The 15,882-nt window shown below is 40.8% G+C and overlaps 1 protein-coding gene across 2 annotated transcripts; it reads right to left on the reverse strand.

The window, feature by feature from the left end:
* Positions 1 to 343: 343 nt before the first annotated feature.
* ehmt2 (euchromatic histone-lysine N-methyltransferase 2) lies at positions 344 to 15,853 on the reverse strand. 2 transcript variants are annotated; one of them, XM_086281168.1, is made up of 28 exons: positions 15,812 to 15,853; positions 14,450 to 14,519; positions 14,007 to 14,174; positions 13,638 to 13,894; positions 13,122 to 13,200; positions 12,931 to 13,013; positions 12,707 to 12,841; positions 12,527 to 12,598; positions 10,702 to 10,813; positions 9,840 to 9,923; positions 9,402 to 9,538; positions 8,559 to 8,702; positions 7,832 to 8,148; positions 7,504 to 7,737; positions 6,935 to 7,017; positions 6,507 to 6,613; positions 5,969 to 6,091; positions 5,737 to 5,838; positions 5,410 to 5,514; positions 4,925 to 5,079; positions 4,644 to 4,811; positions 3,651 to 3,795; positions 3,482 to 3,559; positions 3,243 to 3,358; positions 2,756 to 2,842; positions 2,577 to 2,655; positions 2,059 to 2,234; positions 344 to 1,120 (listed from the first exon to the last, which is right to left on the reverse strand). In XM_086281168.1, the coding sequence occupies exons 1-28, from the start codon at positions 15,836 to 15,838 to the stop codon at positions 940 to 942; spliced, it is 3,624 nt and encodes a 1,207-aa protein (XP_086137294.1). In that variant the 5' UTR covers positions 15,839 to 15,853; the 3' UTR covers positions 344 to 939. The 2 variants fall into 2 exon arrangements, with proteins under 2 accessions (XP_086137294.1, XP_086137293.1); XM_086281167.1 differs by having other exon boundaries at positions 4,925 to 5,097.
* Positions 15,854 to 15,882: the final 29 nt, after the last annotated feature.

A 15,882-nucleotide genomic window follows, 5' to 3' on the forward strand; every position in this document is an offset into this window, starting at 1 on the left:
CAAAGGTCTGCAGCCATTGTGTTTACGTGTCTTGCCTCTTAGATTAACTGGTGATTTTAAATTGGACTTGTAGACATTAGTGTGGAGTCTCTTCTGTGTTGAAATTGAATTTGCTCAGAGTGAGACTTCCACCTTTAATCTTCACATCTGATCATACCCAGTCCTGCTTCCCACTCCTCTTGCTTTGCATTATTGTCTAAAGGGCCTTTGTTGTTAAAACAGAAACTAGGAAACCAAAAACCAGACAAAGTCAAGGCTGAGCACAAATAAAACAAATTAATCAAGTGACTTTAAACATGTGTAGGCCATGATTCTTAATTTTAATAAAGCCACAGCACAGAAGTCAACTCACGAGTTATTTTATTACACTACATGTGACAGTAAACAGCAGGTATAAAAAAAACAAAACAAAAAAAACAAAACAAAACAACGCTAACATGGTAATCAAAAACAACCTTACTCGGTCCAGCATGAGTAAACACCCGAACCATTACTGCTCTGTATCAAAATGCATGACTTGTTGGCACAAGAGAAACAAAAAAAAAAAAAAAGAAAAAGTATAAAATACATGTTTGTATATATGACTGGTACATGATGGCAGACTGCTAACACGCAAAGAGTCAAGGCATGAGTACATTATGATTTACAGTTAAAATACTGTGCGTAAAGAATTACAAGACCTCTGTCATTTCTTTCTCCAAACTCCTACATGGTAAAAAAAAATCTTCCGGCCCAAATCCTCGACAAGATAAAGTGGCTGTTGACAGCTTCAGGAAAAGAAATTGCAGTTCAAGTAGAAAAACACACAGCACCTTAGATATAAAACTGAATGATGAATGAAGATGTAGCCCCGCTATGATGTATTTCCATTACTAGTGTATGCAACAGAAGGGGTTAATCCAAAGGCCCCATGGGTAAGTGTCTTTTTTTTTTGTTTGTTTAAGAGTTCCCTAGCATGGTCAGCCCACAGTCAGCTCCTGATTCTGGGCCGGCCTCCAGCCGAGCTAGCCGGCTCTGCTCCAAGGCGATAGCTTCGGCAGAATGTTTGCATTTCTCCGAGCCGCACTGACAGGTGAAATATTTGCTCTTAATGTCCCAAAACCGATCTCCGTAGTCAAACCTAAGGACCAATCAGAAGACAGACCATTAGAATAGATTTCCAGATAACAGAAAGAAAAGAGGACTCAACTAAGCAGGAAATAAATTACACACAGTTGTGTTCAATTTAGTTCACATACACTTTTCATGGGCAAGTGTACAGTTATGGTAATTTAATTTCTTTTTTCATAATGTAAAAACAGTGAAGCTGGAGGATGAACACCAACTTTTTTCCACTCTATAAAAGTTAACGCGAGGGTTTCCGATGGTTAGGAACAAATGCAACTGCATGGCAGGATTGTAAAAGGACCAAACTTGAGTCAGGAGATTAACTGAGATAATCCATCCGCAATAAGAGGTTAGTCATTAAAACACTGCAGCATGAGCTGAGCTGTAGTTACATCGTAAGGTTTTAAAAACTGAGCTTTAAAATGATTAGTGTAATAAAAACCGAGAGAGGCCGACAGTGATCGCTGACTGTTTTTAGGGGCTTGTTCAGATTACACGGAACAAGATACAAAGCATTAAAACATGTTTAAAAACACAACAGCTTTAATAAACAGAGTAGTTTGGACCTGGAAGCTCATATGTGACAAAGTTCATATGTCATCACTTAAAGACCGGATACCAGGAGTTTCTGGTTCATGGCAGGTGATTCCTGGTTATTCCAAACATCCTAAGAATTTTTTCTCACCTGAGGGTGACAGAGAGATCCACTGTACTTACGTACAGCACAGTTGTTTGAAAAGATGATCAAGTTATTCACAAGATGAAAACCTATAGATGAAAACCTAAGATGATCTGTCATAGCAGTTGTTCGAAACTGCTATGACAGCCATTCCCAGCTGATGTAAATCTACAATTATTCTTCTTGGATTAACCCAATTCTTGCCCATGATGAGTGCATGTAAACTCTTGACCACAACTTTAAGGTCCAACCAGGCACTTATGACTTCTTACCCCAGCTCCTGCCCACTGAGGATGTCTCTGGAGCTAAAGAAGGCAATGCGCGGAAATCGCAGGTCCTGATGGAGCATGAACACACGTACTGGGATGAGGTTTGGGTCACACAGGTGGTTGATGAAGCGGCTGATGTTGCCGTAATACCGGGCATCGATGCAATACACCTCCCCATCCTATACAGAAAAAAAAAGACAGTTGAGGAAATCATAGCAGACGTTTATTTCTGCTATGGGCATATTTATTCCTATTAAATTATTAAATACAATTTAAAATACTACAACACAATCATCAATTCAAAGTACCACGATAAAAGTATCTTCATATTTTTAGAATCAGTGTCAACACAAGAAAGGGGCTTAAACCCTAACCTTCGAAACACAAGATTAAGACTTGGTCAATTATTTACTTCATAGTTTTTGATTAATAATTATACAGTTAATAAGCTGTGTGCCCCCTCTTTCCGTTTTCCCCACATGATGTCCATGTTTTGAAATACACAATTTAAGAAGGTTCACCTTGTTGTCCAGGTCAAACAGGTAGGAGTCATCCTCTCTAACATCTGCTTCTGCATCTGAGATCAGCTCTCCAACATATCTGTGCAGAAAGAGGAAGGTAAGCTTCATTTTTTTAACCTCTAGCTTTTTACAGAAAAGCAGCCTAGTGTGTGCCAGCAGAGGGTTTTTTTTCCTCTTACTCGCAGATGAAGCTTCCCTGTGGAATGTCCTGCAGAGCTCGAACTCCCCAGCCCATCTTCTCTGTCCTGTACAGCTGCAAACGAACTCTGAGGAGGAAAGATGAAAAAAATAGGGTTAAGGGTGAAGTATCAAGCAGACACTCATCAACCGGGGGGGAAAAAGAAAAAAAGCCAGTGATGGCTATTTGCAACACATGGCTGCCTCTGCACTGTTAAACATCTGTGACTGACTCAGGTGCAGAGTGATTAATAATTATTGCTTTACCATTGCTGCCCTCAGCAAGATGTAGAAAGATGGTCAGCAGGTTGTTGATTACTGCACAAGAGAAGAATCATTTTTTCCCCCCCCAATCAAAACTTTAGCAGTTGAGTTTATTTGTTAGAAATCTCTCCAGATGATATGAGGTTAAGATTCTTTGGTGTCGGTTTGTAGTCTGACGTGTAATCTGGCTGAGATTTATGCATTTCTTTAATTGCTGATACTCACTTGATCCCTGCCTGGACCACCCTGTTCTTGCACGTTCGATAACAAGAGCAAGCCATGTTGCATTCGAAAATTAGTGGAGGTTCGATTTTGTTGAACTCCTGAAGCAGCCGTTGATCCTTGTAACAGAAAAAGAGGTGAAAAAAAATATGATAGAATAAGAATAACTCTGCCAATTTAACTTCATATGAAATCTGCTGCTAATGATTATGATGGTATTTTTTCCCCAGACAGTTTGTTACCTTGTCATACCAGCAGCGGATGCTGAGCTGTCCACAGAGGCAGTTGCTAGATGAGCAGTCATCAGTGCAACTACAGTGCTGAAGGGGGAGAAAAAAACAAAACAAGGAAAAATGAAGAATACATTTTTCAAAATAAAAGTTCTGTTGTGTGGAGACAAAATGAAGTTACCTGTAAGTGTGTGATATTGCGGTCTATGTTCATTGCTGAAGTTTCACAGTTTTCTGAAACGTATTTGTAATCCGATGGACATCCTTCATCATCCACCGAATTCACGCAGGGGATTGGAACATTCTCGTAGCCCTGTGCGATGTCACTGACACACAAAGCAAAAAGCTTAATCTGCATGTTTCCCCACTGATCGACCATGGGAAGTCCCCTGGACCTAATCATAAATCACATCATTTAGCATACATGATGCACTCATGGCTCTTGATACCAAAACTAAAATGGTTTTGGGGCGTGAGCCTGGCATTGAGCTGCCAGATAAATGGTGGGTGTGCCTAGCATAGACTTAAGTACACAGTGTGATAGGTTTCAACTTACGCATAGTGGTCACTACAGTGGACAGCTATTCAACGGCTGTTTTCTTGCATTTGTGTCAGTGTTGATGGTATACTTGCACAAAAACCACTACATTGGACACTGATGTGTCAGTCGATACCCTGCTACCCACTGGTCAGCCAGTGGACATGTGTAAGTGGACATGTAAAAAACTATTTGGAAAGTACATGTTTAAATAAATGAAGTCAAAAATCTTTTTTACATGCCTAAAGAGGAATAAAAATACTTAAGAAAAAAATCTGGATTGATGTTATCATAGTTCATGCATGAAAGGGTTAAATAGAGTCCAATTCTCAAAGTCTCATCTATTAAAAATATATTGCAACATACAGAACCAATGTGACAACATACCTCATTATGCAATCTGAGTCATGGATTTTTTATTTAGGGGTAGACTTAAGCAGGGATTTTTTTCATGTTTCTGTTAACATTTTAGAAAACCAAATAAAAGTGGAGCTTTCATCGCTGTATTTGGGGTTCCACTTCTTTGTAGTACCAAATACTAGCTCTTACATCAATCTTGGCAAGAAATTGTATCCTTGAATTTGCACTGCTGATTATTTTCATGTAAACAACACATTATCGACCCAAAACACCTACCTGCAGATGATTCTTTCCGTCCGAAGCATGCGATTGGTTATTCCCCTTCGCAGTTTCCTGTTGATTTGGAGTGACACCCACACTGGTGTGTCAGTTCGCGCCAATGTAAGAGGTGTGTCTCCCTCCCTGTTCATGATGTCTATGTCTGCACCTCTGGACAGGAACAACCTGCACAAAACAAAAACCCAGAGAAAACAAGTTCATGTCCAACCAACTGTAGCAAAATGTCTCCAATTTCCTTAAATGTGTTGATGGATAAAAGCAGATGTATATAAACTCACGTAACACATTCCAAGTAGCCCTCTCTGGCAGCGATGTGGAGTGGTGTGTCTCCGTGTACGTTAACAGAGGAGAGGGAGCAGCCGGCGTTCAACACCAGCTCTGCTATATCCACATTTCCTGCATACGCCGCCCAGTGGAGACAAACATTCAGCTCCTGATGGGAAAGACGTGACTGTTTAAAGTAAAAACCTGAAATATGTTCATACAACTGCATCTATGTGGTCTCTCACACCAATGAGCTAGGAAATTGTTTAACCACTTCATAATGCTTAAACATGTTTCCATTATCTAAGCTGTGGATGCACTCCTCCCTCCAAAGTCCTAATCTGAATTTAGGAAAATCCAATAACATTTAATATGGCTTAAAAGTGAGGCTAATGCCTAAAATTTGCATTCTTGCTAAAGCCAAGCAGGGAGCGACTCCACCTGCTTGCACAAAGACGTTGTATCGTGTACTTTTGCAGAGTTTATGGTAGAAATCTACCTTATCATTGATGGTGACGTCAGCTCCTCTGTTCAGCAGCGCTTTGATCACATTGACGTGTTTGTGCTCTGCGGCCCAGATGATTGGCGTCCAGCCCCCGCTGTCCTGAAACAAGCCCACAGGAAGAGTCGGGAGTGGACAACAGAGCGAATCATATGCCATGTAGAAGGTTGGTGGTTCAATCTCTGGCTATTTTACAAAGTCTAATCAAATCATTTCCTTGTCAGGAAAAGGCTGAAATTTTCATTGAAGAGGGAGAAAGTAAGTGATGGCAGACAAAAATGCTATCTTGCTCCTTTAAAATAGACATCCGGGATCTTGCTTTACCTGTGCATTCACATCAACCTGCCCCGTCTCCAGAAGCATGTTGACAGTCTCAAGGTTTCCCAGCTTGGCAGCATGGTGGAGGCCAGTATATCCATCCTCCTCCTGATGAACAATGATATATTAAAAAAATAAAATAAAATAAATAAATAAATAATAATCATTTATTTAAAAAAAAAAATCCATATCCAGCAAACCTCTTATGGTTCACAGTTATTTGTTTGGAGACACTTACAACGTGATAGACGCAGGCGCCATTCTGGACCAGGTAGCGAGCCACCTCAATGTGATTGTTGATGATAGCCTCCAACAGAGGAGTCCTCAGGTCCTTGTCCTGGGCATCAACTTGAGCACCAGCCTGTCAGTGTGGAATCAAGTGTAATATTTAAATGAAATACTTTAATTTCGGCACATCCTAAAAGCAATGATGTGTGCCCATTTTCATTTTTAAATGGTTAATTGTTTGTGAAAATGCAGAGCTGAAAGGATCAGATGCAAACAGCATCATAAAATTTAAAAAAAAAAGGCTGTTCAGTGCAAGAGTTATCTTTATGTTTTGGGCCATTAATCAGAAAAAGCAACCATCTCTATGACTCATCTGGGATTCTTAAAAAGCATGCCAGCTTTTTCTTTCCATTGCTAAACTATACAAACTATACTAATTTTGAAATTTCAAAAGTAAGCTCTATTTGCAGCCTCATAGAAAACGAGTAAGCTCACATCCACAGATGAAAGAAGCAAAGACAAGTGTAACCAGGCGATTCATTTCTCACCTGTATCAGCATGTAGCAGACTTCCAGCAGACCTCTCTGAGCTGCAGCGTGAAGAGCGGAGCGCCTGTTCTGAGAGTCCGGCTGGTACGTTGGATCGATACCCTCCACTGGGACACACACACACACACACTTAATAGATAACTAGTGGTCATGTGTTTGCTTTCTTTTCACTCTGAAGATTTCAGGGCAATAGTGTACATGTGATGTGATGGAGTAACAGCACTTCCGTGCCTGTTTATTTTCTTTAGTGTGTTCATATGTAACATTTTCTTTGATTGAGGAATTTAAACTGATCGTAAGCTGATTACATAATGAACTCTATCATGATGAATACCTATTAAAAGAACAGGCAACAACCATTTTTGTCAAAGTATACAAGTCGAAATATAAAGGAGCACAGTGGAAGCGCTGCAGTTTTTGCCACTCACTGAGCATGAGCAGGACTCTCTGCACCTCTCCTTGCTTGGCGGCAGGGTAGAGCTGACGAGGGTGGAACCTCAGTTTCTTCCTCCTGGCAAATGAAAAGCAGTAATTTACCAATTTGGCCTCCAAACAACTAGCGATTTAGTTTTTCAGAGAAAGCCACTGTTTTTGGAAGATTTTGAGCAAACAGTGATGGAAGATGTTTATGCCTGCATTTACAGCAATGTATCATCTTTCTGTGCAAGTTTAAAGCAGTTTTTACACACATTACAGCCCGATGTGTGAACAGAGCAGATAACAGAGTGGTGCATTTATCGTTAGCGAATACTACATTTGAGTTTGCACCTCTGTGAAATAAAGCCCAACCCCAAGTTCACTTGTGAAAACAGATTAAGAGATTTCAGAAGATGACAGGAATGCTCTGCTTGGGGAAAAAATATAAAAAGAGAGCTGTGTGTATATTTTAAGGAAACAAATGAAGCTCAAAAGCTGAAACTAAACCTGCTTCAGCCTGGTATTCAGCTCTTTAACCAGATGGAGCTGAAAATAATTCAACTTAAATCAAGTCTCCAACCTCTCTGTGTCCTGCGTGAGAATGGCTTTCTGCAGCGCCGCCCTACTGGGCCCAGGTGGAAGTGCACTTGGGCTGACTGGCTTCCCATTTGGCATGCAGAGCGAAGGTCCTACGCTGTCCACGCCCTCCTCTGCTGGGGGGACGGTGGTCGCAGTTGCAGCTGAAGCTACAGGTTGAGGAGGCTGCTGCTGCTCTACTGCAGGTGTTACCAAGCCGTGACTACGCATACGAGCACTGAAAAGACAGGAAAGTATGGAAGCAAAAAAAGAAAAAGAAAAAAAAAACCCACATTTTAAATTCTGACATTTCCCATGTCATTTAGCCTTACCTGACAGGTCTTTCGGGCATCTTCCCATCCTTCATCCCACCTGTGGAGGCTGTGAGAGAGGGTCCCGTGGGGACAGATGGTGGCAGAGACGGTGTGGTGGTGGAGGAAGCAGACATGGTGACGACCGTAGTTGCGGAGGCCGTGCCGAACGACCGGATAGTGACCTCCTGCGCCTCGGAGGCATCTTCGCCACAATGGGGACAGAAAAGCATGCCTCCGCCATTTGCTCTGCTGCGCCCGCCGCCCAGCACCGTCACACACCCCCGGTGGAAACGGTGAGCTATGCGCTGGTCTGGGCAGCACTCAAGAAATGTGCCCTGAAAGAGGAGCATAAAGCAGAAGAATAAAACCAGATATGTAAAAAAAAAAAAAAAAAAAAAAAAAAAAAAAAAAGATATCAAAGAGGAAAAACAACTCTACTGCACAGAATATACTGAGGCAGATGAAGAAAAGCATAAACAAGAAGAGAGAAGGAAGAAAAAGAGGACTAAGACCATTATCAAAGACGATATACAGGAGAACTGAGAAGGAGAAATAAGAACTAAGGAAATATCTAAAGTCTAAAGTTCTGTAAACAACTTCCTTTGGTTTCAGTTCACGCGTAAAACTCTACAGGAACAAACTTGAGCCACATTCTCGCAGGTTGTTGTGTAAGAAGATGCCAAAACCACATTCGATAGACACTCTAGGGTCTTCAAATATGAAAACAGGTGGTTTTAACACTTACCGCTATACAGAAATATCCACAGCCGGGACAGCAGTGGTGTTTGACCATGTGTGAGCGATGGACGTCACAAAGCACCATCAGGGGAACCCGACTGGACGGCCTCATGGTCTCCCCCTTAATAGTCCGATTGGTGCAAGCTCGCAGCTGACAAACACAACAGGAGAAAAAAAATGAACTTAAATGAACTCCAGGATTTCTGAAACCTTTACTGAGTTAGATTAAATATTTTTAAGATGTTATTGCCATAAAAAATGACATCTACTGCATTTTACACAGTTTTACAGGCAGAGAATGAGAGAGAAAAAAAACTCTATGAACAATTATTAGGTCATATTTTTGTTTGCGCTTCCCAGCTGTATAATAATAACTGCTAAAGAGAAAGTAATGTCTGAGCTGGATCCAGATGAAAAGCATATATTTGATCCTCCAAATTTTTTCCCACATCAAAGTTACCCTTGATCTTAAATCCAGCTTTCATCGGCTTTTCTTTTACCCCTACACACATAACGCGTGCATTTTCAGTACTGTCCTTGTACACAGCTCTACTGATTTATATCTCGCACTGCTATCATAGTGTACATAGGTTTGAGTTTTATACATTCCCTGAAATGCTCAGATTTTTTCTAAATTCTTCTTTATACTAAGGTGAGAGAGAAACGGTCTTTTGATTTTCCTGAATGCATTTGTACATGTAGTAAACTGAGAATTAAAAAAAATAAAAAGTCTTCCAATGTTGAATACTTTACCTCACACAGAGCTAAAGAAATCAATTAATACTGTATGTTATAAAACGAAAAGTAGCCACCTGCAGAGTAAACACAGAGAGCAAACACAGGGACAAACCTCTCCATCGATGCTCTCAGTGGCCATGCACTGTCTGCTGACACGGTGGCTGGTGCTGTCCACCCGAGGAGCCTCCATCCTGCAGCTGCACAGGGGGAGCTCTTCCAGCCGCTCCGTGTCTCCTGCATCACTTCCATCTGCAAAAGTGGAGGGGCAGGGTTTGACTTGTGATTTAACAGTTAACATTAAAGTCATCTAAACCTCAACTGTTACAGAAGACAATACTTAGGTTTGAAAAATATAATTGGGTGATTTTGGTGTTATCCAATATAAATCTTTTTTAAAGGAAATGAATTCCACTCTGTTAAGTAACTGTTCTACTGCTCTAATTGAACTGCTCAGTACAACCAAAGCAGTAGATTGCATCATTAAAGGTAAACACCACTTTATTGCCCCTGTATAATCTACTTTAGAGCGACACATCCATCTTACACCTACCCGGATGAGGAGAAAGTGTCAGACTGTCAGCAGCAGCGATGTCCAGAGCACCCAAGGGAACCTCTGTGTACTCTGCAGACCTTCCTGTCAAGGACAAACCAAACAAAAAAAAAAAAACTGTAAGCACTAAAAGGAACTGGAACATGATGCTCTTCACTCATGCTACACAGCTTTTAATGCTTTACAACACTGAAATTTGAAAAAGCCATTTAGACCTTTTCTCACTGATCAGCAGAAAACATGTTTTCAGAGACACCTTTGGTTCTAATTACAGCTCTGAGTCTGCGGGTGGCATCTTTGCAAGTCTGGACACAGGATTCCTCTTCACAAGAGTGTTTAGGTCCTGGTTGAGGTGGCAGTGGTGTCCTTTAGAGCTTTTCTTTACATATATGTCCTGTTTGTGATGACGGCCTACTCTATGCATTATCTGACAGCTGCCTTAGATCATTTCTATGATCCTTTTAACTTTTCACTTAATGCCAATGTGTAACAAACGCGCAACACAATATGTTTCTCTGGCTTTTTGCTTCATGTTCATTTTCACTAACTGACAGGTTGGTGGTTTTTCTCACAACTTTTCCAGTATGCAAATGTCCTTGGGCAAGATACTGACTAAATCCTTCCACGTGCATGCATTGATGTGTATTATAAACGACTAAAACCCTCTATGCATACAAAAGTGATGTATGAATGAGTGCGGCACATTGTTTTTAATTGTGACCAATTTGCTTTTTGTAAGAGCCTGGATTTTTCAAAATTTACTGTTAAAAAAATTCTTATTTCAAGGAGCGTGTTTCAGGTTACCAATCTCTTTGACAGATAAGTGTGGTTCAGAGAGTAGGAAGTAGATGACATCACTCACCTCCCTCTGTCTCCACGACGTCAGCCGCGTTTCTCTCTTTGTCCTGATCGGACAGTGGCCACGAAGACTCTTCGCTCTCTCTGACCACTCTCTGTGTTTTAGGCTCTGAACTCTGAAAGTAAAAGACAAATAAAAAATAAACATCTGAATATAAAAATATAACATTTGTGAAATAGTGGGGTTTTTAAGTAGTGGCTGATTATTTTAAAACTCCAACCAAAGTTTGCATTTTTGAGGTTGTTAAAGTTTCAAGCTAAAAGACTAGTTTATACGAAGAGCAGCCAATCAGAAGAAAGCTGACTTAATAGGCGCTAGAACACCTTGCTGGTGGATAAAATGAAGAGCTGCATCCATGGATTCTCTTATAGTGTGCAAAATGACTTTTACAGAGTCCAAGAACAAATATATGGGATTGAAAATAAGCACAATACGTCTACCTTTAAAGTACAAATTCCTCAGTTTACAGACAAGACAGCAACTTTAAACATGAAGTAGTGTCTCAGCATCTTCATGGTCCAACTCCTTAATAATGATCCTGCTGCAACTTATTGATGGCTTATTTGAGCTAAAGACATTTGTCACGACACGTACAGTGGCTTGCAAAAGTATTTGGCCCCCTTGAACTTTCCCACATTTTATCACATTATAGCCACAAACATGAATCTATTTTATTGGAATTCCACATGAAAGACCAATACAAAGTGGTGTACACCTGCTGAAGAGAAGCACCCCCAGAGCATGATGCTGCCACCACCATATTTGACAGTGGGGATGGTGTGTTCAGAGTGATGTGCTGTGTTAGTTTCCTGCCACACATAGCGTTTTGCATTTTGGCCACAAAGTTCCATTTTGGTCTCATCTGACCAGAGCACCTTCTTCCACATGTTTGCTGTGTCCCCCACATGGCTTAAGGCGAACTGCAAACGGGACTTCTTATGGTTTTCTGTTAGCAATGGCTTTCTTCTTGCCACTCTTCCATAAAGGCCAACTTTGTGCAGTGCACGGCTAATAGTTGTCCTATGGACAGATTCCCCCACCTGAGCTGGAGATCTCTGCAGCTCGTCCAGAGTCACCATGGGCCTCTTGGCTGCATTTCTGATCAGCGCTCTCCTTGTTCAGCCTGTGAGTTTAGGTGGACGGCCTTGTCTTGGTAGGTTTACAGTTGTGCCATACTCCTTCCATTTCTGAATGATGGCTTGAACAGTGCTCCGTGGGATGTTCAAGGCTTGGGAAATCTTTTTGTAGCCTAAGCCTGCTTTAAATTTCTCAATAACTTTATCCCTGACCTGTCTGGTGTGTTCTTTGGACTTCATGGTGTTGTTGCTCCCAATATTCTCTTAGACAACCTCTGAGGCCGTCACAGAGCAGCTGTATTTGTACTGACATTAGGTGCACTCTATTTAGTTATTAGCACTCATCAGACAATATCTATGGACAACTGACTGCACTCAGACCAAAGCGGGCTGGATAATTACGCACACCCCACTTTGCAGTTATTTATTTGTAAAAAATGTTTGGAATCATGTATGATTTTCGTTCCACTTCTCACGTGTGCACCACTTTGTATTGGTCTTTCACATGGAATTCCAACAAAATTGATTCATGTTTGTGGCTGTAATGTGACAAAATGTGGGAAAGTTCAAGGGGGCCGAATACTTTTGCAAGCCACTGTAGATAACCCTGCATATCTAGAGTACATGCATGGCCATGCTGGCTAGAGTCACAGGTACAGGTGCAAATACAGTAATGAAACACGAAGTTAATACAAAAATGAGGAAAGAAGTATCTAACAAGAAAGCAAATATCAAGCCAAGAAGCTACTCACGTGATCCGAGGTGTTTACTGGCCTCTCTGTGTCTTTAGCTTGCTGTCTTGTTTCTTCTTCACCATCTTCAAACTGTAAAGCAAAAAAAAAAAAAAGAAGCTTAGTTTACATTAGTTTAAAGTTTGGCTCATAAACACACTGTAGCAGTGTAATGTGGGTTTACTTTTGATGGCTTCAAACCTTTTCAGAATCTCGCCTGGACGGACTAGAAATCTGAATTCTCTCGGCTACTTCCTCCGCGGACTTCCCCACGGAGCTGATGCTCTTTCCGGGTGCAATTTCAGACTCTGCTTTTTTATGGAATGAGCTTCCTTCCTGAAAGTAGGATGAGAGACAGATATGAAATGGACCACAAACAACTGTTATTTAAACCAACCCCCCCCCCCCCAAAACAAGTGTCTCACCTCAGTATGAGTGTTATCGGAAACATTTTCAGATCTCTCAGGTGTGCTGTCTGATAAAGGATCCAGCCTCCTCCTCTTTGCAACTTTAGAAGCAAAACAATGTGATACAAACCATGACAAGGCTTAGTTTTAAAGTAAAGCAGTAGTTAATGCTCATTTTACTCATTTACTGTGAGTTTAGACCTACTGACCAGGTTCAGAGTGAGAAGAAAAGCTGGCTGAGGATCCTGAAGGAGTCACAGATGCAACAGGTCCCTCAATTTGACTGATCTGAGGAGAAAAATTAGCCAGAGTGTTTGCAGGTATATTAATATCATTTTAAATGCAACTTAAGACCAAACTTGTGATGGAAGCAGAAACCTAAAGTACAAATATCCTTTTGATCCTTTCTGAGTTTAAGAACACTGTCCAGATATGCTTATCAATCTGGAAAGGAACAAAAATATAATTGTTTTCCTAAATGATATCCAATTTCCTCAAGTTTTAAACCCTGTTAAACACACAGCAGGGATTTTTCTACAGGCATTTAAATTCTTGACAGCTTTAGGTCAGTTTGAAAGGTTTAAAGTCATTTTTAAAACACAATAATTTACAATAAGCACCTTTAACAACTGGTAGAAATCCAGATAATAAATCATGAAAACTCAAGAATCAAAAGAAATTTACCAAATATGATTCATACCAAATAGGAGTAGCTCCTCTCTCACCTGCCCTGGTGGAGGCCTGTTCATGGTCTTTCGCGCCCGATGGATCTTGGGTGGTGCAGGGGAAACAGATGGAGAAGAAGCAGCTGTTGTAGAGGAAGAAGAGGAGGAGGATGGAGGACCAGGTGGAAGGACAGATTTACTGCTACCAGGCCCTGAAACGCTCATCTTTGCTCGGCCAGGAGACAAAGTCGAGGACGTGGAAGGAGACGACGACAATGACGACGAGGTTGTCGAAAGAAGGGAATTTGCTGTGTGACCTGACAAATCAAAGCAAAAGGGATTATCTCCTCAGTTTGTATACTAAGTCCGATTAAATCAACGAAATCAACGCAGAGAATTTCGACAGCATCTAACGCAATCTGAGCTCACCTGTAGCAGCAGGTTTGTTCTGGGGGGAGGCAGCAGGGGACCATTGTTCTCCTTCCTCTCTGACTGTGGAAGCATCCTTCCCGGGCTGCTGGGACGACAACAGTGATGACATAACACCCATGGGCTCCGTCTTGGTGGCAGCAGCAGATGAGGTGGAGGCTGCATTATCTGAGGAATATCCGGAGTGCAAGAATTTTAAAGTTTATCAAGGAGAAATCATTTCTTGGGCATAATGCTACAATCTGCCGCTTGATGGTAGTGTAATGATGTGCAGCATGTCATAAATCTCAAAACATCTCAGTCTGATTTCTTTAATATGACAATTCACTGTACTCATATGAGATCAAATGGCATTCACAGGCCATTTAATTGCAAACCAATACAATGTCTTTCAATATATTTCAAATATTAACATAATCTGCATAAACCAGCTGGTGATTTACCTTCCTTTGTTTGACTTGACCCAGCTAATGACTCCTCTGATGTTTTTGACTCGTCATTTTCATGGTGCTCCTGGTGGACAAAACAAGAAACAAGTGAAACGAGTAAAACTGATAATAGAACAGGCTCTTATTTCAATGATTTAATGAAATGATTGCAGTTCAACCATCTCGAAGATGGTAGAATAAATACACAAAGAAATTATATTGTATATTTGTATGCATGCAAAATATACAGTTGCTTGAAAAAGTATTGCCCCCCTTCCTTTATTTTTGTATGTCTGTCACACTTAAATGTTTTAGATCAAACAAATTTAATAATAAGACAAAAAAATACACGAGCAAACACAAAATGCAGTTTCTAAATGAAGCTGTTTATTATTAAGGGAAAATCAAAACCCAAATGGCCCTGTGTGAAAAAGGTATTGGCCCCTAAACCTAATAACTCCTAGTGCTGTGAAGGAATTTTAGCCTACTCATCTTTGCGGATGTACACCAGTGTACATGTAAAAACATGCATTCTAGAGGTCTAAATGTGTATCCACTACACTCATTCTATCTCTGGCCTTATGGTAATATTTTTGGGCCCAGCAAGTTCTCTTGATAGAAACGCTTCCTACTGACAAACAACACAGGACCTCAACCAGGGGCAGCAGGACAAGGATATGAGGATACTGTGAGCATCACAGCATCACTCATCTCAAAAGTGTTGTGTCTGTTCTTTGGCACTACAATCAAAACTGTCACAAATGTTATTTTAGGTAAAAAATAAACCCCACTACTTTCGGCCTTCACTTCTCCAAAAAAAAACTGTCGGCCAATAGGTGAAATTTTCTGTTATGTTACATGAACTGCCGCCATGAGTCAGTAATTCCATTGATGCTTTTTACACGACCCAAGAAAAACTCCTTACTCAAGCAGTGCACCAAATAGAAAAGTGAATTTAAAACGGGATTTTAAACTATGACTGCTTAAATTCTTTTGGTTTCCATGTCTCGTTGGTGCAAAATTTACTTAAAAAAAGCTCCTAACTAGCAACTACGAATAAAAACATATCCTAAAAACAGATCGAGGTGCGATACTTGCTATACAGAGGATTGCTACAAAGGTTTCTGGTCAATAAATACAAAACAGCAACAAAACATCATCTGGATAAGAGTAACCCTGCAGGTAACACAAAACTGTTACAGGCTAACATTGCTAGCAGTGCAGCCTAGGTTTCAATAAAAAAAGCTATTATAATCGACATGTAAAATCAAGAGGAGCTTGGCAGTATGCAGTATCGGTAAGCTGGGGAGTTTAAAGGTAGACGAATAGACATAAATTCCTTTAGCATGCAGTTTTCAGCTGCAGTACGTTAGCTACCTTTGTCGTTGTCTCAGAAGCCGACATGTTTCCCAGTGACCGTCAACGTATGTGAGCGTGCTGCGTCACGG

The sequence above is a fragment of the Aulonocara sp. 'chitande type north' Nkhata Bay genome, linkage group LG22 (genome assembly GCF_057382095.1).
Source record: "Aulonocara sp. 'chitande type north' Nkhata Bay isolate Kocher_YH1m ecotype deep benthic linkage group LG22, A_spYH_male_GT1.1, whole genome shotgun sequence".
Taxonomy (NCBI): domain Eukaryota; kingdom Metazoa; phylum Chordata; class Actinopteri; order Cichliformes; family Cichlidae; genus Aulonocara; species Aulonocara sp. 'chitande type north' Nkhata Bay.

Coding starts and splice junctions, on each gene's coding strand:
- ehmt2 (XM_086281167.1), bottom strand. CDS start 15,838: ATGTCGGCTTCTGAGACAACGACAAAG. Junction 13,201..13,637: donor ACAGGCCTCCACCAGGGCAG/GTGAGAGAGGAG, acceptor TTTTCTCCTCAG/ATCAGTCAAATTGAGGGACC. Junction 1,121..2,058: donor CTCAGTGGGCAGGAGCTGGG/GTAAGAAGTCAT, acceptor ATTGGTCCTTAG/GTTTGACTACGGAGATCGGT.